General features: G+C 39.3%; 1 protein-coding gene across 5 annotated transcripts in view; it reads left to right on the top strand.

Annotated features, from left to right (window-relative positions):
- Positions 1 to 556: 556 nt before the first annotated feature.
- Positions 557 to 23,980, top strand: part of LOC104592308 (paramyosin-like protein) — a 30,634-nt gene continuing 7,210 nt past the window's right edge. For 2 of the 5 annotated variants that reach the window (XM_010251611.3, XM_010251609.3), the window contains exons 1-9: positions 815 to 1,185; positions 1,720 to 1,879; positions 4,067 to 4,183; positions 4,343 to 4,456; positions 5,083 to 5,259; positions 5,997 to 6,076; positions 7,810 to 7,849; positions 7,966 to 8,073; positions 14,199 to 14,279. In XM_010251611.3, coding sequence (XP_010249913.1) covers positions 950 to 1,185; positions 1,720 to 1,879; positions 4,067 to 4,183; positions 4,343 to 4,456; positions 5,083 to 5,259; positions 5,997 to 6,076; positions 7,810 to 7,849; positions 7,966 to 8,073; positions 14,199 to 14,279 — 1,113 coding nt within the window. In that variant the 5' untranslated portion in view covers positions 815 to 949. Of the gene's footprint in view, positions 1,186 to 1,719; positions 1,880 to 4,066; positions 4,184 to 4,342; positions 4,457 to 5,082; positions 5,260 to 5,996; positions 6,077 to 7,809; positions 7,850 to 7,965; positions 8,074 to 14,198; positions 14,280 to 23,980 lie in introns of all 5 variants that reach the window. The other 3 variants (XM_010251610.3, XM_088892935.1, XM_010251612.3) reach the window with 3 other exon arrangements.

The following is a 23,980-nucleotide window of genomic DNA, read 5'->3' as shown; positions in this document are numbered from 1 at the left end:
AGGAAAAGATGTGAACTATCTATCATAATATCATCCAATTGAGTTGGGATTTTCTGCCAACATAACAAGTTCCTACCCTTTACCAATTTGATCTAGAGATCAAATTAGCCCCCACAACATTCCATGGCACATCTCTGTCGTGTATTGGAAACATCTCCCAATGATAATACTATAAATGATGATGTCATTATCAGGAGATGTTCCCAATACACGGCAGGAATGTGCTATTGGACGTTGTGGGGGGCTGATTTGAACTCCTTGATCTAACACCACATATTTCACCATAAGATTGAGGCCCACAATAAAATTAGGACCTGCCATGTATGAGATGCACGACATAAGATTATATTGATAGAGGATTGGAACGCGTTTTGTTTTAAGTGATCCATACTTCATCCAATTACCCATATTGAGCAAGATTCATTTGAGACAGGATCAGCTCCTTACATAGCGCTCCTCACACCGATCTCACATCTACCAGCCGCACATTAGAAACATCTCTCTTACATGTATGTTATTATTCACAGGAGATGTTCCTAATAAACGATAGGATGAGGCTGCGAGGTGCATATCTCAATTCTTAGAGTTCGGCTTTAGTCAAGGCAAAGCCCATTCAGGCAACTTTTACTACCTTTTGCATTGAAAATATCTTCGTACTTGTGTGCTTTATTTCATGGGGAGATATTCCCAATCTCCAATTCTTAATAGGTATTAGCGGAACAGCTCCTCACACATGGGCGCCTCGCAGGCACATCCACCGTGTATTGGGAGCATCTTCCGTGAATAATAACTAGGGGATGTTCCCAATGCCAGTAGAATGTGCGTGTGAGGAGCAGATCCGATCTCGGTATTACCCTGTTATAATTATACGTACTCGTGGACCGGGAAGGGTTGTCGAGACTCGGGAGAGACGAAACAGAAGTAACGCGCCAACGAACCAGAAGATACCATGAGCCGCGCAATGTCGGAGCCGGAATTGGAGGTTCAGTACGATCCGTCGATGCTTCTCCTGCAGCCAGTTCTCGACCTTATTGCGTCGGCCGGCTATTCCCCTGACCGAAACGTCAACTTATCGGCCTCTGATAAGCTTGTCGCCGGTCTCGCCTGGTGTATTGCCACCGCCAAAGCTATCGTCCCTGAACTGCAAGCCCTCTCCGGTCAAGATTCCATCCTCCAAGACAAAATGCAAGTAATCTATCCTCTCTTTGTCTCTTCTCTGTTTTATAATTTGCAGACGGTACTGATTTGTTTCCAGTGCATAATAATCTCTTCTTTTGACTTGTTTAAATTATAAATTTGAAAGGTTGATGAAATATAGGAGGTTAATTATAGTTAGGTTTTGTAAGATTCATTCTAATTTGCCAGGTTAATTAAGATTAATTGAGTCCAGCTTTTACGTTCTTTATAGTTTATGGCTACCCAAACCGGATTAAACTTTGGAAACGAGTGCTGAAACCGCTTGCTCTCAAGAGTAATTTTTTTTCAGTCATATTTTATCATATTGCCTAATCGTTTCCTTTTCTGCTGAGAAATGATAATTAATCTGTTTGAATTTTGAATTACGCCACGGGTTGGCGACTTATAGAGAACAATCTTCTAATAATTTAAATATGCATAGTCTCACTGTTTGAGGTAATTCAACTTGTGGTATTGTTTATTATATTCTCTTGTGTACTCTGGCCGTAATTCGAATATAATTGGCGTTATGATGGAGTGCAGTAAGACGCTAGACGTCATTGAATCAGCTCTAAGATCGATGGGATGTCCATATCCTCTCCAAGCTAACCAAATTCGAGACCTTGACTATGGAGGGATTTATCCTGTTGTACAGTGGATTGTCAGTCGTGTCTCACCAATGCAAACTGAGACTACGTGCGAGGTACTGGATTTTTCTTGGAAAGGGTCAATTTTACCAGCAGTGTTATGGTGGTTATTTGTATTTGATCTTCAGTGTACATTTATTAACATCACTTGATATATTAGTGTCCTCACCATGCAAAATATCTCTTTAATCTTCTGTTACTGACATTTTAACAGATGAACCTAAGCCTCTTTTAATTATCTCCGAGACTTCCAGTGCTCCTTTTGGGTAGTTCCAAATAGTAAGCTGAACCGAAATTTGGCAAACAAAATCAACATGCTTGTAGAGATCATGTGCAAATTATTAATCTTTTATGCAGGAACAAATCAGTTGAGTGGCATTTTAGGCAAGTAAATGAATAAAGATTCTGAAGCTGATTTTTCACTGGGTCTTATTTTGTTTTCATTTATAAGGGATAAAAAATCCAGCTATTTCCTTGTCCATTTGATGGAAAATCTAGTAAAGAACTTAAATTAAGAATTCATCTAAAGGACTTCAAAGTTCTCAAGATTTTGGAAAACTTAGGTTCATCTTCCAACTCATGATGTTAGGTTATTAATACCATGTGGAGGCCGGGATGGAGGAAAGATGATCAAGTTGACCTGAAACATGGTTGGATCAGGAGATCAACAGAAATATTGGCCTAAGAGGGGAAACAGGATGTTTCCTTTCCTTTTTTCTTTTTGAACAATCAGATAAAAGAGTTCAGTATAGACATATCCTCCGTATGTAATGGCTTATTACTCTTTTTTTTTTTAATAAACTAACCACGACTTATTACCCAAATGCCATTTTTTTGCATGTCTTGATTAGACCGGAAAGGATGTGGCTGAACTCAGCACAAGTCTATTTATTGAGATAGCTGAGAAGGGCATTTGTCATTTCATCCATCTGTTTAAAATTTGTCATTCTATCCATCTTTTAGGCTTAGTTTGGGAAGAGAGCAAATACAAGGTTTACAAAATACCAAATACAAGGTTTTTCACTGTACGTATTTGTATTTGTACTCTTCCCAAACTGAGCCTTAGCTGCAAATTTTACGCAACCAAGTACTATTCTAATTGAGAAGTCCTCTTTGTAGTTGTGGAGAAATTACCTGGTCTGATGGCCAGTCTAGACCTTCCATCTGACAGGTGACCCTTTGATACAAATATAATTTTGTTCATCTTTATTCATCCTTTTAAACAAAAATGGCAATAAAAGGCTACTCTTTTGGCACATAGCTGAGGCCTATGGACTACTACTATCCATACAAAGTGATGTTGAGATGGATGGCATGTGGAACTCTTTGGGCTTTCACTTTCAGCTACAAAATCCTTTGTATCTTTGTATGCTTCCATTCTCAATTAGTATCTGTTTGTGCATGGGCTTGTGCATGAATCTGTGTGTGTGGAGTTTGAAGTTTTTTAGACTCGACCAATATGGATTAGTCTCTCATTGGCCTTATTTATTTTGGGAACTCAAATGTGACAGGCCAGTAAAACAAAGGTTGTAAATCCTTTTTCTCTGATTGAGGAAGCTAGAGTATCCCCTTGGTCGATATTATAATTGAAAAGAAGCAAAATTAAAATAACAAACCTCCATGCATATGACCTGTTTTGTCATCCTCTTCAATCTTTCTGTCTATTAGGATCAGCATAGTTTAGTAATAATTCTGTTTCATTATGAAGCTTTTATTTAAGAGGAACGCTGGTGGAGGTATTTTGTTGCTGTTGCATTTGCTTCCTTCTTGAGTACATTCTGAGTTCACACAGGTTCCTTGGCACTTGTGTAGTCAATTGGATGTTTGAATGGTAATTCATTGGTTTTTGCTTCATCTTGAGGGATGGGGGTTACTTACTTTAAGGCATCTTTCACATCATGGATTGCCTTCAGCAGCTTCATTTTTTTTTTATGAGCAACATTAGATTTTATTAAGTATGAGCAGAATAAATACATACAATTCAAGCATCCCTTGGAGAGGATAACTTCTACTACTCCCTTAAAAATACATACTTTTACTTTACAATTGAGCCCAATATAATTGATCCCTAGTGATCCCTTGTTTGGCCAGTGCATCAAACATACCATTTGTTGCCAGCCATGTAATCTTCTTTAGTTCACTTTTTGTAGAACCACACTGTTCAGTAGCTGCTTATTCTTCTATAATTCCTTTCTAATCTGTTTATTTGACATAATGGGTAAATTCCATTATGAAAAACATAGGTTATTTATGTTGCACATGGCATTGAGCAGGAGCAACACGCTATTCAGTTACTTGAGAAGGAGTTGTGCCTTGCAGAAAATTCAATTAAGATGTTGCATGCCAATTTGAAGGAACAGGTTAGATAAATTCTGTTTTTGATATAATATTTCACAGGAGCAAATTATTTGGTTCATGACATTCCTTGGAAATGAGATGTTTATCGAGGAATTGGACTTGCTGGACTTGTTTAGTTTATATTGTGATCCCTGCATGTTGTAACCTGTGCTATTTGTCAGAATATGAAGAAGGAAAATCTTCTGAATGCAATGCAGCATCTACATGAAAGAATTGATAAAGAAGGTGGTGTAAATATGGTGCCGAAAATGGTTTCACTGTTGAAGACATCAAAGGTTTATTGTTCTAATCTTGTAGTTTCATTTTTTCCCTTCATGTTGAATATGCATTCGTGTTAATTGATGAAGTTTGTATTGATTTTATTAATGAATTAGAACTAACGTTGAAGGAGCTTGGGACCTGTGTTGACCCTCCTCCTCAGGGGCTTGGGGCCAGCATTGCTACTGTTTAAATCTCAAAACAGGATAAATCAAGTCCATTTAAACTTAAAAAGACTCATCCAACATGGAGAGTAAAAATTCCATCAAATAATCTCCACTTAACTTTTTATTTTTTTTTTCTAGGTTTTAAGCACCAAAGTTGTGTTGAAATTTTCATGAGATATTTTTTTTTTCTAAATTCAGGAGAAATTTTTGTTGCTGATAATAAGTAATAGTTATTTTCTGCTAATGATATTCAATATTAAACTTATGCATGATTTTGAGTCTTGTCCTTTTTATTTATTGTTGTTTTTCTTGAAGTACAAAGCATATTATTTGGTCTTTAAGGCTCTTACAATATCATCAATATTAATTTTCTCTTTAATCTTAAAACAAAAGCAATGTGATTATGTAGAGAACGCCATGTCCAATTGCTCCTTTCAATTTTGTGGCATGAACTGATTATTTGAATGCTTTGCCAGGATTTGGAAAGGCAAGCATTGGATTTCCGTTCCTGTTGCAAGCAAAAACATTCTGATTTGCAAGCTGAGGTTACTGAATTGGAGACAAAGATAAATTGTGACAAAAGCAATGACCTCCTTGGTGACATTGACCATTCTTTATGTAACTCATTGGAAAAACTGAATTTAGTAAAGAGTGTAAGATTCTGCTTCTTTTTTTCATAGTAAATAAAAAAAGTCATTAGAAGAAAGAAAAGAGGTAGAGTCTTTGGTAATGAGACATCACCAAGTGATCCAACAAAGAACAGACACAACTGACCTTCTTTTCATATAACATTACTACCAGTCAGGAAAAATAAAACTAAGAAGAATGAAAACATCTCCACCCCTCCCCTGCCAATTTGCCAAGCCCCAAAGCCATCACACCTCTCCCACCAATGACCAAGATCATTACCATGATCCATTTATCATCTTCCACCCTAAAACCACCTCCTATGAACCTTTCCATTAACCATGCTGCACATAAACATCCTTACCCCTTCACCTCCCAAGCCCCTTGCATCACCAAAGATTGTACTTTTGAGTGGAAAGAAGCTGGTTCCTGCTAATTTTTTTTTTCTCTTTATCCCTTAGAATATGCTTGAAAATTTCATTCAGCAATATATTTTAAGATGTTTGTTTATGCATGTATATGCCATGTCTGTGTCTATTGGTCATCATCATCCATGCATTATCCCAACTATATGGGGTCGCTAGTTAGTGTCCATTGATATGGTAAAACTTAAAAATAATTGCTTTCCAGGCTTCTCTTCATTTATAGAACACCTCTCTATATGTCACAGCCAGTTTGACATGGGAATGCTTTCTCTTGAAGGTCTATATTGTAATATATAATTTCAGAGATATAATTGCATATTTTGTATTCAATTTTATAGGAACTTGCAACCAAGCTGAGGAAAACTTTGGTGCTAAAGAGGCAGCTTGATGACAGGCCATCCCAAACAGAACTAATCCAGTATGTCAATCCTTCTTTTGATTAGTAGTGCTTTTAATAAATATTCTTCTCATTTCTTCTTCTTTTTGTGATGTAATCTCTTTTCTCCTTTATTGATCCACAAGAAAAATGTGCTATTAATATAGATGGAATTTTACAATGTCAAATTATCCCCCACATGGAAAAAAAGGACAGTTGATATATTATACACTGCCTTAGTGAATTCCTTACGAGGGACGCAACATAAAAAAACCTAGATCTGCATAGATTTAACTGTAAAGTGTACCACATTCCATCGGATCTTGCTTTTTTTCTGATAGGACCCATCAGATCTTCTCTGGAGCCTGAGAAGAACCATTTACAAATAATAAATATTGCTTAGCCCGAAAAGAACTATTTACAAATAAGAAACACCTCATGTGGCTTACAGGGTTCAAAGAATTGATGCATATCAGTGTGTATCCCACTGATGTGCTAAATACTGAGATTTAGGACTTGTAGCCACTTTTGAAGTGTAATAGCCTTCCTAGAGATGTCTTAGCTCAATTCTTGAAACTTAAAGATAATTCAATCCAAGTGTATTGCCCCTTTGAATTGTGTGATATGCAACTTTTGTGTATTACATGTATCAGTACTTTGAACCTTGGTGACTCATAAGTGAGCCCACTTGATATTAGAAAGATGTGAAAAAACTCTAGATATGGCCAACCAGTTCCCACTGTAAAAAGGATAACTAGGGTTTATAATTCCTCTTTCCTATTCATCATAGCACTGATACCTATGTCATAAATCATTTCCCTTCAAGATATTGGTCTTTAGAGACTGACCAAAAGAATTTGAAGCTCTTCACCCTTGCCATTTGCAGAAATGGTTTTAGGATGGCCTTCTTGATCTACAATTTCTGAGAGACCCAAATTCCTAAACAACTACATGTCAAAGTTAAATTTGAGGATGCCAAATAGTGCAAGGGAGAGACAACTGAGCTGCTGGCTCTATTTTTTTTGATCAATAACGCATTCATTAGCAACTTCGTTAAATCAGGAAAAAGATGATTACAAAGAAGAAGACAAGCACTCTTGTCTTCCACATACAGCTTGAGCACTTAAGAAAAGGAAAGGAAATGGAAACAGTAGTTTACAAATTGGCCCAAAATTGTTGATTGGATGGCTCTATTAGTATGCTGCTATGTCTTTCTTAACTCTAAAATTGTTGATTGGCTATATAACTGGAGAGAGTGAAACAAGATACAATTCCAAAGGACAGAATGCACTTATTTGGGGGGTGGGGGGCTAGGTGAGAGGGGCCCCCACCCCAATATGTATTAAATCTCAATATCTATAATATGTACATCTACTTGTATCCTCATTGATGGATGTAGTTTTAGTTTAAAGAGATCATGAGAGGTCATCAGAAGGAGCTGAGTACCAAAGTCAATCATGATCTTCTTTGATGTCTCAGAATTGTCTGTGAAAATTTTGGAGCTCTTCTTCTCCCAACTACTCCAGAAACAGTAAAATGATACACCTCTCAACCTCACCTAATGGAGACTTAGTTAAAGTCGCTCTTAGAAAGACATGGGATGCCATCAAGAGGCTTTCATTTCAGTATCAAAAAGTGGCATGTAATGGTTCTGTATCCCCACAATGAAAGCATGGGATATATTATAGTTACACATCATTAACTTTGATTTGTATGTCCTGAAACATTAACTTTACCTCAGCCTTGCACTATTTATTTACTTCAACTATTTTCAGGTATGAGCGCCGGTTCTCAGAATTATATGTTCAGATCCAGGTATGAGAATGATTCTTGTGTTCAGATTTTATTTTGATCACCTGATTAGTAATTCAATCAAGTATCATATATTGAAGTATCACCTGTTATTTCCTTGTTTCCAATTCATATTGCAGGAAAAGCTTCGTCAAACTCGTAAATACTATGCTACCTATAATGCTCTCTTGGAGAAAAAAGAATTAATGCTAAAGGAAACATCCTTATTGAATTCAATAAGTTCACAGGTATGGCCACTTTTCAAGTCTAAATTGGAGATTGTATTCTGTTAGGGAGATCCAACCCCCTATAGCAATTCTATAAATTGGGTCCTTGTAGTTGATTTTTTGAAAGAAAAATAATAGAATAAAAATCTTATTTCATACTCTTTCTGTCTTCTCTCTCTCTCTCTCTCTCTCTCTCTCTCTCTCTTTTTAAGGTGAGATTTCTTCTTCTCTATTTTCTCTTTGCAATATCTATTTATCTTTACCCATCAAATACACTGTGGTAAGATTATTCTTCTTGTCCTGCATTACCCAATTAACCAATATCATGTTTCTCAATCCAGAAATCTAAGTTTCTCTTTAACCTACAACTGTAAACCATAGTCAAGACCTAGGGCTAATCAACTATACTGCACCTTTTTTCTTTTTTACTTTTATGTTTGTGCCTTCCCTACCTTAGACTGCATGGTCTGAAATTCTTTTAGACTATATTGGGATTGGTGCAATTTAGTGCAGTGGAAATGGAATTGGGTTCCTTGAAATCCGTTTCCAGAGTTTGGGTTGCATTGGGGAAATTGGTTTAATTTTTTTTTTTGATAAATGAATGAATTTTATTAATCACCAAAGATAAGGAGTACAAGCATTCCAAGGAGAGGCACACGATGCGACCTCTCCTGAAAAGTTAGATACATCTTTCCAGACTTATTAGAACAAGTTACAAACTAGCCCTAAAAAGACCTTCCCTGAATACCCCTTGCTTAGCCAAGGAGTCAGCCACAGTATTTGCTGACCTGCTCACCCATTTAACATCAACTCTTATATTGCTGGTTAGCCACTTCACTTTTTTGAGAAGGTCTCTATAGCCCCATATAGCAGTATCCGGGTTTTACAGCCATCCTACTATCACTTGAGAATCTCCTTCAATTAAAAGATGTTCCACCCCAAGTTGGTTGGCAAGCTGGATCCCTTGAACAGCAGCTAGTAACTCAGCTCTAGTGGAGTCTCCAACTCCCACTGGTCCTGAGAACAAGGAAATGATGTTGCTGTCCTTATTTCTTAGCACACCCCCTACCCCTGAAGGCCAGGGTTACCTTGGCTGCTCCCATCAAAGTTCAATTTAAGGACACCTTCTGGAGGAGGTTCCCACTCTACCACCCTTCTATTCTTCCTAGTAGAGGTATTAGCCACTTCTAGCCAATTCCTCCAAAGATCATCGAATGAGAATTCAGCAAACAGGTCCAATGTCTTCATCCAATGGATTACTCTAGTTAAGATACAATCCTTTACTTCAGCCACACTTCTTTCCTTTTCTAGGAAAATCCTAGTATTCCTTTCCTCCCAAACAGTCTATAATATAGCTGCCCTGATACATTTCCACATGATTTTACCTCTTTTTGTGCACCACCCAAGAGAAAATGGATTAAACAGCATACTTACATCAGACGTCCACCTACGTCCAAATAAATTAAAGCTCCAACTTCATAAGGCTGCAGCAAAGGGGCAAGAAATCAGTAGATGGTAACAGTTTTCATTCTGGGCCTTACACATGAAGCACCAATTAGGGGAGAGGCAAAGAAAAAGGTCTCTTCTTTTGCAAGTTTTCCAAAGTGTTGATTTTCCCATGGAATACTTCCCAGCAAAAAACAACAATTTTGGGGGGAATAGGTCTTATCCAAACTTCTTTTACTAAAAACACCCAGGAGTTAGTGTTGGCAGTGAAGGATTTTAGAAATGAAGCACAAGTAAAGGTCCCTTTTGGAAGAGGGGTCCAAACTCTTTGATCAGATTTAGTGGGGTTCAAATAAACTGACTCAAGTAACTGAAGCAACTCAGAAATACCAAATAATTCGGCATCCCTTAATCCCCTACGAAGGCCAAAGTCCCAATTTAAAGACAAGGGAAGTACCGGACTAGGGAGAAACTTTGAAATAGGCTCATTTTTGTAAAGGGAGAGAGAATAGAGAGGGAAAAAGATCCTTGAGAGGTTGGCTACCCGCCCAAACATCCTCCCAGAACCGAATAGAAGTACTAGAGCAAGCTTCATACCTGATAAATCTGAGGAAGCAGTGGAGAATATTGTGTATCACCTTCCAAGGTGTTTTGAGAGTAGCCCAACGAGATATGCCAACATCCCAACCATTCTCTGAGCAACCATGAATTAACACCACCTCATGCCATAATCTCTCCCTTTCCAGAGGCCATCTCCATAGCCACTTACCTAATGGATCTTCATTCTTTTGAACTATGTTTCCTAACCCCAAGCCTCCTTCTGGTTTACTTTTATTGACTATCTCCCATCTGATTAGATGATCTTTCTTCACCTCTCCTTGTTCCCACAAGAAATCCCTCATTACCTTTTCCAATTTCTTAGCCTCCCTTGGGGGAATCCTAAAGACTAAAAGGAAGTATGTTGGAAGGTTGGCAAGTGTTGCCTTAATCAAAGTCACTCTACCCCCTATAGAGATGTAATTCTTTTTCCAGGCTGCCAAATATTTCCCAAATTTCTCCACAATAGGGGACCGGAAGCTACTCTCTTTAGGGCCTTCTCCTAAGGGAAGCCCTAAGTAGGTCAAAGGCCAAGAAGAGGTAGCACAACCTAAGCGAGCTGCAATGAACTCTACCTCCCCATCCTCCAAACTTATTCTAGCAACACAACGTTTTTCAAGGTTTATCCTCAAATTGGAGAGACATTGTCAAAGACCCTTATTAGATTCTTAGGGTTGTCCACCTTTCTAAACTCACTCCCTTCACCAAAAATAATAATATCATCTGCAAAATGAAGGTGAGTCACCAGAACGCTTCTCCTACTTAATCTCCAACCCCTAATTTGCTCTTGTTCATATGCTTTTGAGATCAATCTACTAAAAACATCAGCAACAAGTGTGAAGAGGAAGGGAGAGAGAGGGTCACCTTGTCTTAGGCCTCTCCTGGTTGGGAAGAAGTCATTGACCACTCCATTCACTAAGATTGAGTAATGGCATGAAGTTATGCAACCACTTATCCAATTGCACCATTTATCCTCAAATCCTTGCCTTCTTAGCACCTCCAATAAAAAACTCCAGTCCACTAGATCATAAGCCTTTTCCAAATCCAGTTTACACACAAATCCTTGACTACCTGATGTCCTCATTTCCTCCACACTTTCATTTGCTATGAGGATCTGATCTACAATTTGTCTATCCTGTACAAACACACCTTGTGCTTGACTGATGAGAGAAGGTAGAACTGCTTTGATCCTCCTGGAGAGTACTTTTGCCAATATCTTATAGATGCTAGTCACCAAACTAATCAACCTAAAATCCTTGGGATGTTTAGCACCAGTCTTTTTGGGATCAAGAGCTAGGAATGTAGCATTTACTCCAGGACTCACCATATGCTTGTCCTCAAATTCTCTAATAACCCCTATTAACTCTTCTTTGAGTATATCCCAGCAGCCTTGGTAAAATGCCATTGTAAAATCATTTGGTCTTGGAGCCTTAGCTCTATCCATAGAGAAGACAGCTTGCTTGATCTCCTCTTCCTCAATTTTTCTTACTAACCATCCCTTGTCATTCTCATTCAAAGTTGGCCAATCCACATCCTCCACTCTCTCTCGAAACTCCAAAGGTCTTTGAAAGATTGATTTGAAATGATCCACAAAGCAACCAACAATCTCCTCTTGAGAATTTATGCCAATTCCATCGACCTCGATATTTACTATCAAAATTTTCCTTCTTCTCCCATTGGCCATAGCATGAAAAAATTTGGTGTTCCCATCCCCTTCCTTGATCCACTTCCTCAACAGGACCTCTTCTAATTCCTTTTTCAGTTTCCATCTCACTTCTCGGTCCTACCCACTCATCAATCTTTGGGACTCTTTTGCATCTAGACTCTCAATATGAGTCAATAAGGTAGTTTTTGTTTCTTCCACTCTTCCAAATTGATCTCTATTCCACTCTTTTACTTTGGATCTCAATCTTTTGAATTTCTTGTGAAATCTGACTCCTTTCCATTTCACCCCCTCATTTCTTCACTCCACCATTCCTTAACCATATTCACAAAATCCGGATGTGTTAACCACGTATTCTCAAATTTGAAGGGTTTGGGTCCGGATCCAAGTGGTTCTTGTCCTACTTCTATAGGGCAGTGGTCGGAAGTAACTCTAGGTAAAGCCTTAGCCACCAAGCCTCTCCAATGATTCTCCCAACTTTCATTGAAAAGAAACCTATCTAGCTTCGAACAGGTTGGATTTTCCTAGAAGATGGACCAATTGAAGATAGCTTGTAATAAGGGAAGCTCTTGTAACTCATAGGAATTGATGAAATCATTGAATTTCCTCGTACTAATAGTGATGGCCTGTCTAGGATTATTTGACTCAGAAGTAAATCTTATTGCATTAAAGTCCCCCCCGACACCATGGGCTTTCCTATAAACCTTGGATGCCAAAAGCTCCCCCCACAACTCATTCCTCTCTTTATAATTATTTGGCCCGTAAACATTTGTTAAGACCCATGTAAAACCATCTTCCACCATCCTGAATTTTTTTTTGATGAATTCCACCATCCTGAATTTTAGGGATACAAAAAAAATTACCTATCAGCTCCTCTACTGGCTCTATAACATCCTCTCTCCAAATGAGATTTTATTGCATGAAGAAAAATTTACTTTTACCCAAGAAGATGGATAATAATTTATAATACAAACAGCCAAAAGCTGACCACTCCAATTACTATGCTAAATTAAATTCTTTACAAAACATCCCCTAGCCTGGGAGTTACCCACTCCAAATTTTCCTTTGTAACCCCTGTTCTTTGTAGAGTCTTCCAAGCTGTTATCAGCCCTAGGAACCCACATGAACAATGTGATTGTCAGTAGTTCTAGCATGATATCTGGTAGAACAAAGAAATGCTAATCTCACCCTTCGCTATATTGTTTAATATGCCATTTTAGTTTGTTAATTGTTATTTACTATATTGTTAATTGTTATTTACTTATCTCACCTTTACTATTTCTTGAGGCGTATGCCAGAGGCACTAACACCTCAGAGGCGTACGCCTCATGCACACCTCATATAAAAAGACAAAAAAAAAAGAAAAAAGGAAACGAAACGAAAAGAAAGGGAAGGGAAGGGAAAGAAAAAGAAGAAGAGAAAGAGAAGAAAAAAAAAAGAGAAAAGGAAAGGGAAGGGAAGAGAAGATAAGAGGAAAGAAAGTGGTCTGCCCCTGGTCCCTTCAGCTGGGGGGCTTTGCCCCCCTTTTCAAGACCCCCCTTTCAACTAGTGCTATACATCTTTATTCTTCTTAATATAAAAGATTTTTATCAAAAATAAAGAAAAATGAGATCCTCCTTCCTCTTCTTCCTCCTCCTCCTTTCTCTTCACTACCCTCTTCTTAAGGAGGCTTACGCCTCCTTGTGTTTGGGAGGCTTACGCCCCTTACGTTCTGAACTACGCCTCACACCTCTAGGTAGTGAAATGCCTGCATCACGCCTCTGCGTTTTAAAACATTTTTTTCTACTTTGTGGTATATTTGTGGTTTTAGTGATTTTTTTTATCTTATAATAGAAACTTTATTGCTATCTAGTTGGAAAATAAAGTCAGGTACTTTTGATGTGATCCTTGGCTTTTACTTCTTGATGTTTCAAGGAAAACAAAGAATATTCAAGTCTATCAATCTCTTACCGCCGATAAAAGTATTTAGTTGATAAAACATCTATTCAGGAAGTTGTTCAATCTTTCCTCATCTGTTCTCTATCTCTCTTTGATTTACGATTTTGCTGTCACCCCTTTACACTGTCACCAAAAAAATGTCCTTTACACTATGAAGAACAGGATATGTCCAAAGTACAAGTTATTCCTGTGTTGAACATAAAAACAATCAAAATAAACCCAGATGATAAAATTATCAATTCAGTTCATTTTAATTTAATTCTTCGTGGACAATTCCATTTAAGCCAACCTCAAAAGAACTTCCGTTCTTTTAACCTAAGTCATTTTCCTAAACCTTAATCCTTCTTACTCTATGCTTTTTGGAGTATATTTCAAACTAATTTTTCTCCTGCAAGTTTATTATTTCTATTGAATCCCTTTTCCAAGATTATGTCCATCATTCATAAATTATTTATGTTCATTGTTTATAATATTATTCATTGGACTTGTAACTTTTGTCTAGTTTCAAGATACCATTAATAGCACAACTGGTCGTGTGAAACTTATCAACTCAATGGAGGGCATTGTGAAGGGTACACAACAGGTAAACATCAAATCTTCTTATGTATAAATTCATGAAACAAGTCCTAGATGCAAAGGAGATATTCTCTAGTTGATATAAGAACCTGGTAACACAGAAAACTTAAAATTGGCAAATACCTGTCTAATCCAGTATTTTATATATGAACTTCACAAGTTATATTCAGTTCTCTCCCCAAACAATATCAACGGAAATTTACTTTATGGGGGATTTATCTATGAGGGAGAAGCAAGCAAAATATATAAAAGGTAAAGAAAATGTGGAAGACCTTAGCTTCTTTCTAAATTAGAGAAGACAAAGGTCTTTGTTCTCTTTAAATGGGAGTACAAAACGGTATAGGAGACTTTATAGTGAAATATGTAATACATTTTCCACAATCCGGATCTCCTTCCACAGGATACTACAGCTGTACATTGGGAACATCTCCCCATGAATGGTAACATGTAAGTAAGGAAGATGTTCTCAATGTACAGCTATAGTGTCCCGTGGGTAGGAGATTTGAGCTCCATTTTCCACCAAAAACAGTGTTGGAAACTTCCATAGTGAATATATGAGATGTAAATCAGTCCTCTAAAACTGATGTAAACTTGGAAAAATTAGAGAGAAAAGAGGAAGAAAAGAAGAGAACAAAAGTACAAGAGAAAGAAGATGGAGAAAAGAGGAGGAAGAAGAAGAGTTCGAATATCCCTTCCCTCCCTTCTCTAATCCTTTTACTAAACTTCAATCTTAACATAATTACAAGTATGCCCTTAAGTGGGCGGCCAGCTAGGCAGTAACATAAAGAGAACTAGCAAAAAGAAATAACAGGCCCATTAGCTAATAGATAAATAAAACATACTACAAGAAAAGATACTAGGGCCCATTCGGCCCAGTCTCTTTACACTCCCCCTCAAGCTGAGCATAGATGTCAATCATGCCCAGCTTGCTTATATAGTGTGTTAGGTTCCCTCTCAGAACTCCCTTGGTCAAAATATCAGCCAACTGCTCTTCTGAGGTGATGAATGGCAAACAAACTTCTCCTGAGGAAACTCTTTCCCGTATAAAATGTCTATCAACCTCAATGTGCTTAGTTCTATCATGTTGAATAGGATTATGTGCAATATTGATAGCTGCTTGGTTGTTACAGTAGAGCATCATTGGCTTTTCATAGTCAACCCCCAATTCTTCTAAAAGGGATCGTAGCCACAATAATTTTGACACACCATGTGCCATAGCCTTGAAGCAGAGGATTTGGCAACTACAGACTGTTTCTTACTCCTCCATGAAACAATGTTCCCTGCCACCAAAGCACAATAACCCGAGGTGGATCTCCTATCATCAATACATCCTGCCCAATCAGCATCAGTGTATTCTTCTAGCTTCATGTGTCTATGTTTGGCAAATAAAATACCTTTCCCTAGAGTACCTTTCAAGTAACACAGAACTCTTTCTGCAGCAGCTAAATGAGTATCTCTAGGAGAATGCATAAATTGACTAATAACACTCACTGCATAGGAAATGTCTGGTCGAGTCATGCAAAGATATAACAACTTCCCAAGCAGTCTCTGAAACACTCCCCTATCAGATAAAAGTTCACCATCTGTAGCAAAAAGCTTATGATTGGGATCAATAGGAGTGGAGGTTGGTTTAGCACCAAGTTTATTAGTCTCAGCAAGGAGGTCAAGGACATATTTGCGTTGAGAAATGAAGATACCATCCTTAGATCTAGCAACTTCAATCCCAAAAAATATCGGAGATCTCCTAAATCCTTGATCTCAAATTCAGAGTTAAGAAATCTTTTGAGTTTACTGACCTCTTGGGTGTCATTACCCGTGACCACAATATCATTAACATAAACTATCAAAAAGGTCACCAGAGAGCCACTTCTTTTCAAGAACAGGGTATGATTAGATTGAGTTTGTGTATAACCAAATGAGACAAGAGCAGCGTTGAACCTCTCAAAGCAAGCTCGAGGAGACTGTTTGAGACCGTAAATGGATTTCTGCAGTTTATACATTCCCTTGCATTTCCTTTCCATACACCCCTGGAGGCAAAGATATATAGACCTCTTCATGTAAATCTCCATTCAAGAAGGCATTTTTAACATCAAACTGGTGGAGAGGCCAATCAAAAGATGCAGCTAGAGATAACAAAACCTGGACTGAGGTCATCTTAGCCACAGGAGAAAATGTCTCAAGATTGTCAATACCATACATCTGAGTGTAGCCTTTAGCAACCAGCCTGGCCTTAAACCTCTCAATAGAGCCATCAGAGTGATATTTAATGGCAAATACCCATTTACAACTCACTGGTTCCTTCTCTTCAGGCAAGTCAACAATATCCCAGGTATGGTTCTTATCCAAAGCATCCAGTTCAACCATCATAGCATCCCTCCATTCAGGTTTAGATAAGACTTCTGTTACAGACCTGGGTATCACATGGGAAGAAACAGAAGCAAGAAAAGAGTAGTAGGTAGGAGATAGAAGGCTATAAGACAGGTGTTTGGAGATACAATGGGCTGTACACTTGCGCTTGCCCTTGCGGAGAGCAATAGGAAGATCAAGGTCTGGGAAAGAAGTAGATGGGTGAGAGGAAGGCTGACCTATTACCTTAGTAATGATGGGAGGAGCAAGAGGCACTTTTGTAGGAGTGGAAACAACTTGCCCATGTCTGAATTTGTGCCTTTGGTACCACTGTGGAAGAACAGGATGAGGAGGAATTACAGGAGGATGAGGTGGAGGAGGAGGAACAGGAATATTGGAGGTAGGTTTAGTGGGAGAAATGGATACCTCATGAGATGACTCAAAAGGAACACGAAGAGGAACTGCTGGAGACATAGCAAAAGGTTCCTCAGATTTCTCCCCCTCAGGAGGAATACTAAAGAAAGGAGTAGACTTAGCAAATGTGACATCCCGAGATACAAAGCGAGTGCCATTAACTGGATCAAAACAGCAATATCCCTTATGTGTGGGGGCATATCCCAGAAAAACACATTTACAAGCCTTAAGTTCAAATTTGTGCTTTTGATGGTTGTGAACATGCACATAGCAAGTGCACCCAAAAACACGGAGAGGAAGAGAGAAGAGATCCTCATCCGGAAAGAGAAGGCTAAAGGGGGTTTTGAAGCTGTTGTAAGGCCTATTTAATTGTTACTTTATAGTTGCTGTTAGTAGGTTGTCCTCTTAAGATACTGTCAGTTAGTTATTTTTCCTTCTTTTCTATTAGTTTGTCTCTAGGGTGTGCCGCCAGGGGCATACTTGTAATTTCTGTTCTTTTTAATAAGTTAATATAAATAGTGAACTGGCGGCCGCCAGAGATGTCGGTTCTTTTTTTTCTCAATTGTATCTTCCTCTCCTTATCGTTCTCTCTCTTTCTCTCTCTCTCTCGTCTCCCACTCTCCATGAATGATTACATGGTATCAAAGCAAGTTTTTGGGCTATAAAATAATTTCGGTCTCTCCAATTTTGAACCGGCTCCTCATCTCTTTTCCTCTAAATTCTTGGACGTGGAAGACAGAGAAACCCTAGTAGACTACTGGCGGAACCTCCTTTGGGTTCTTCCTTGGTCGTAATATCAAGGAAACCCTAGTCGAAGAAGGGCGGTGCAAATAGAGACTCCCTTTCCTCTCTGTTCGATGCTGTGAAGTCAATTTCTAGTTGGCACCTTCGTACAGGTGCTGGACAAGGTATGTGTTCTTGTTTTTTGTGTTTTGGCCAATGCTGTGAAGGCCTTATTCCTTGGTTCTATACATTCGTTTGGATGTTGGTTTGTTAGACTGTATGGGTTGTAGTTGGACTGATAGTAATGTCTGCCTTGGCTGTGTTGGACTGATTACCGGGCTGGTTTAATGACTGAACCATCACAAAGTTGATTTCAGCAGTTTCTTGTTTTCTTTTCCACATCCCAAAAGTAAGTTTCTTGAGGGGTGGTATTCAGTTTGTGGCTGTTGTGTAGTTGTGTGGGATTTGGACTGTTTTCAACAGTACTCTATGGCAAATTATGAATCAACTTCATCGGGGGTTACACCGACCCGCAACACAGCTGGTATGGGAGGTGAAGACATGATGTTTCCCATGCCCATTACCCCCTTAAATGGTCTAAACTACTTGGAGTGGGCTAAAAGTGAAAACTTTATGTAACGGCAAGGGGAAAAGCTGGTTACATAAATGGAAGGGTGAAAGAACCCAAGAGTGAGACAGCTGAACATGATAGGTGGGACCAAGAAAATAGTATGGTGATGTTTTGGCTCCTTGCAGCCATGGAACCTGATGTGAAGAAGAACTTTATGTGGGCAGACACCGCTAGTGAGATCTGGGAATAGGCCAAAACTACCTATTCTGAGAAAAGGCATTATGCCAAAGTTTACCAGTTACAAGCTGAATCCTCAACCTGTAAACAGGGAAGTCGTAGTTTATCTTCCTATTATTCTGCCCTTACTTCCATATGGAAAGAATTGGATCATTATCAGGCTATAGAGTGGAAACATGATGACGATGCTAAGGCCTACAGGAAGCTGGTTTCTCAGCAGCGTGTGTTTGCCTTCTTGTTGGGACTCAACCTTGTCTATGAACCTTTGAGAGTTCAGATCCTAGGAAGCAAAGAGTTGCCGTCGGTTCACGAGGTATACTCCCTTGTTCAATCGGAAGAAAGTAGGCGGAGTGTGATGGTTATAGCTAAGGGGGAGCAACAAGTTGCTTTGGCTGCGATGAATAATAACAGCACAGGAAAGAAAAGTGACACTAAGAAGACTGATGATAAGGACAAGTTGTTTTGTACCCACTGTCGGCATTCACGGCATACACGTGACAGATGTTGGGACATTCACGGGAAACCCAAGTGGGCAGTAAAGAATCAAGAACAGGGTAAAGGTCAAGGTCAGAAGAAGATGAACACAGCACAAAATGCAGCACATGTGGCAACCCAAGATACTCAGGTTGCCGATACTACCCGGGACCACCTTAATAATTCTGACCCCAAGGAAGATATAATGAACTCCTTCAGAGAACACCTGGAGTCTTATGGTAGGGATTTGCGACAAATGGATAGCTCAGTCACTGGTACTCCCTCTACTTCATTTGCATCTACATCAGGTAATACGGCTTCTGCATTCCATGTCACTCCCACGGGTTCCCTTTGGATCATTGACTCAGGAGCCTCCAACCACATGACCGATAAGCCGAACTTGTTTCAGACTTATAGCCTTTTGTCAGGAAGGGATAAAGTGAGACTTGCAGATGGCTCATTTTCCTCCATTGCAGGCCAATGATCAATATCTCTTCCCCATGGCCTTAACCTGAATTGTGTATTGCATGTCCCTCAACTTCCTATAAATTTGCTTTCAATTAGTAGTATCACGAGCTCTTTAAATTGTAGTGTAACCTTTTTTCCTGGCTCATGTGTTTTTCAGGACCTAACTTTTGGGAGGACGATTGGTAAAGGGAGCCTAGTGGATGGTCTCTACATTCTCGACAGCAAAGCTGGTATCTCGGTGTCATCCTCAGAGTCACATAGTCAGTCAAATAAGAGTCAATTTTTTTTTGTGGCATAGTCGATTAGGTCATGTTTCTTTTGAAATAGTAAAGTCTTTGTTTCCGGTTTTATTTAAGTCATGTTCAGTGTCAGAGTTCCAGTGTCAAACGTGTCAATTGAGCAAACAATGTAGAACAACTTTTCACTCAAATAATAAAAGATCAAGTGTTCCTTTTCATGTTGTGTATTCTGATGTATGGGGGCCTACTAATGTAATCTCTGATGGCGGATATAAGTACTTTATCACATTGATTGATGACTACTCTCGCTATACATGGGTATTCCCTATGCGTAGTAGAGACGAAGTTCCAAAGATTGTGAAAGACTTCCAGAGGATGGTATTTATGCAGTTCCATGTTGAAATACAGATCTTCCAATTCGACAATGCAAAAGAATACTTCCATGGTGAGCTCAATGAGTTCTTTGTCTCCCACGCATCTATTCATAGGAGCTCATGTGCCAGAACACCACAACAAAATGGTGTTGCAGAAAGAAAAAATAGACACCTCCTTGAGGTAGCTCGCGGGACGATGTTACACATGAATGTTCCAAAAAGGTTTTGGATGGATGCTATACTTGCAGCTGCTTATGTCATCAATCGCATGCCCTCCAAAGTGGTGAACTACATGGCCCCTCATCAGTTGTTGTTCCCTTAGTCCCCTTTATTCTCGATTCCCATGAGAGTTTTTGGTTGTCGTGCCTTTGTCCATGATTTGTCTGCGTCTCGAGGTAAGTTAGACCCTCGGTCCATTCCTTGTACCTGCGTCTCGAGGGACAAAGAGAGTGCCTTTGTCCCTCCTCTCAAAAAGGATATCGGTGCTTTGATCCCGTTAGTCATAAGTTTTTTGTGTCTATGGATGTGTCATTCTTTGAGTCTGAGTCATTCTTCCCTGCTTCTCCTCAGGGGGAGAGTAGTAGTGTGGAAGAGGAGAAGCAGGTTCAGGTCTGCAAAGTCTCTTTTCCTTCTATTCCGGACCTTGCTCCCTTTGGTGTCTTCCAACGTACACGTCGTAGAGATCAACAATGTGATAGAGATGTGGAGCAGCCAAACATTGAGCAACCGACACCGTTAGACTCCCAGGAGGTAAGTCCAATCCCTGATGCACCTGTTGATACTCCCCCTACTCCTACTGTGGATGACCTTGACATTCCTATTGCTCAACGAAAGGGAGTCAGGTCATGCACTACCAGACACCCCATTACCCATTTTGTCTCCTATGATCACCTTTCCCCCTCATACCGAGCCTTTCTATCTGCAGTTGATTGCATCCCTGTTCCCAAAAACGTTGCAGAAGCCTTAAAATGCCCCGAATGGACAGATGCTATGGAGGAGGAGATTAATGCTCTTCACAAAAATCAAACTTGGGAATTGGTGGATCTTCCAAAGGGGAAAGACCCCGTGGGATGTAAGTGGGTGTTTACTGTTAAACACAAGGCAGACGAAACAGTTGAAAGGTACAAAGCAAGATTAGTAGCCAAAGGGTACACTCAAGTGTACGGGGTTGACTATGATGAGACTTTTGCTCTAGTAGCTAAGATGAACTCAATTAGGGTTCTCCTGTCATTAGCTGCTAATCTTGACTGGGAATTGCATCAATTGGACATAAAGAATGCTTTTCTGAATGGTGACTTAGAGGAGGAAGTATACATGGTTCAACCCCCTGGATTCTGTGCCAAGGGAAGTGAAAATAAGGTGTGCAAACTGCGAAAGTCTCTTTATGGTTTAAAACAATCTCCTAGAGCTTGGTTCAGTAAGTTTCACATGGCAGTTCAGCAGATGGGCTTCAAACAATGTTAGTATGATCATACACTCTTTGTGAAGAGATGTTAGAAATAGGTTGCTGTATTGATAGTGTATGTGGATGATATCATCATTACAAGAAGTTGGAGTTCAGAAATACAAAAATTGAAACAATTCCTTGCCTCTAAATTTGAAGTGAAAGATCTAGGTCCCCTGAAGTATTTCCTTGGAATTGAAGTTGCCCACTCAGAAAAGGGTATCTTTATCTCTCAAAGGAAATACACCCTTGATCTATTATAGGACGCATGCAAATTAGGTGCAAGGCCAGTAGATACTCCCATGGATGTTGACCACAAGTTGGGTGACTGTGATGGTGAACCTCAGAAAGATGTGAAAGAGTTCCAAAGGTTGGTGGGAAAGTTGATTTATTTGTCCATGATCCGTCCAGACATTGCCTATTCAGTTGGGGTTCTAAGCCAATTCATGCACTCTCCTAAGAAACCACACATGGAGGCAGCAGAGAGAGTTCTTAGATACTTGAAAAAATATCCTGGAGCAGGTCTACTATTCAGTAAACATAATCACCTGAAGGTGGAAGTCTTTACAGATGCTGATTGGGCAGGTGTTGTGGATGACAGAAAGTCCATGAGTGGGTATTGCACATTTGTGGCAGGAAACCTAGTGACTTGGAAAAGCAAGAAACAAAGTGTGGTAGCAAGGTCAAGTGCTGAAGCTGAATATAGAGTTATGGCACATGGGGTGGCTGAAGTCCTTTGGCTAAAGAATCTTCTAGGGGAGCTTGGAGTTGTTGTTCATAATCCTATGTCTCTTTACTGTGACAACAAGGCAGCCATAAACATCGCCAGCAACCCTGTCCTACATGAGAGGACGAAGCACATTGAGGTGGACAAACACTTCATAAGGGAAAAATTGGAAAAAAGAGAAATTTGCATCCCTTATGTCAACTCCAAGGAACAACTCGCTGATGTCCTCACAAAAGGGCTTCCATACTCGAGGCACAATGAGTTATGTGACAAGCTGGGCATGATAGACATATTCAGCCCAACTTGAGGGGGAGTGTTGTAAGGCCTATTTAATTGTTACTTTATAGTTGCTGTTAGTAGGTTGTCCTCTTAAGATACTGTCAGTTAGTTATTTTTCCTTCTTTTTTATTAGTTTGTCTCTAGGGTGTGTTGCCAGGGGCATACTTGTAATTTCTATTATTTTTATTAAGTTAATATAAATAGTGAACTGGCGGCCGCCAGAGATGTCAATTCTTTTTCTCTCAATCGTATCTTCCTCTCCTCCTCTTTCTCTCTCTCTCGTCTCCTACTCTCTGTGAATGATTATAGAAGCCAAGAACCCGAGAAAGCATACAGTTAATCAAAAAGGTAGTAGTAAGGACAGCATCTCCCCAAAATTTTATAGGAACATGGGATGCAAAAAGGAGGGATCTGGCAACTTCAACCACATGCCGGTTCTTCCTTTCCGCCACTCCATTCTGTTGTGGAGTGTAGGAACAAGAAGTTTGATGAATAACCCCAAAAGTTTCAAGATAGGCTGAGAGGGTTTTCTCAAAATACTCCTTAGCATTATCAAAACGGAATATTTTGATCCGGGTGTTAAACTGGGTAAGAATGAGTTCATGAAAATTTTGCACAATAGTTGGTACTTCATCCCTGGATTTCATGAGATAAATCCAAGTGTAATGAGAGTAATCATTAATAAAAAGGATAAAGTACTTGTAACCCCCCATAATAGGCAAATGATATGGCCCCCACACATCAGAGTGAACAATATGGAAAGGAGAAATAGATCTTTTATTGCTTACTGAATAAGATTGTCTACAATGCTTTGCCAGTTCACGCGACTCACAATGAAGACTTGATAAAGGCACTCTCTTTCATATCTGGAAATAAATGACTCCAAGCAGAAAAAGACAAATGACCAAACTGAAAGTGACATAACATAACTTTGTCAACAAACTCTGACAAGACCGACTCCAAGGCAACTCCATGAGGTGGTCTAAGAGCACTATCAGGTGTGTCCAACAAGTATATTCCATTCGCCTCATGGCCACTCCCAATCATCCTCTGGGATTGTAGGTCCTGAAAAACACAATGAGTGGGAAAGAAGGTTATGCTACAGGTCATGGATTTAGTTAAGCTACTAACTGATAAAAGATTTGTATTAAGTTTAGGGACATGAAGGACAGGGGATAAATAAAGGGTGTCAGAGGTTTTTATATCCCCTTTGCTTGAAATGGGAGCAAGAGACCCATCAGCAAGGGATATTTTTTCTTTACCAGAGAGGGTGGTATGAGCAGAAAAGGTTAGACAAGCTGGTCATATGGTTTGATGCACCAAAATTAATGATCCAAGGGATTTTATGATTTCCTAAAACTGAAGCATGGTTTGCAGAAGCACAAATACCTGAGTGAGCAAATGCTACTGAT

This window comes from Nelumbo nucifera, chromosome 8 (genome assembly GCF_055504915.1).
Source record: "Nelumbo nucifera cultivar China Antique chromosome 8, China Antique-T2T, whole genome shotgun sequence".
Classification (NCBI taxonomy): Eukaryota; Viridiplantae; Streptophyta; class Magnoliopsida; order Proteales; family Nelumbonaceae; genus Nelumbo; species Nelumbo nucifera.
This window is presented reverse-complemented; position numbering and strand designations above follow the sequence as displayed.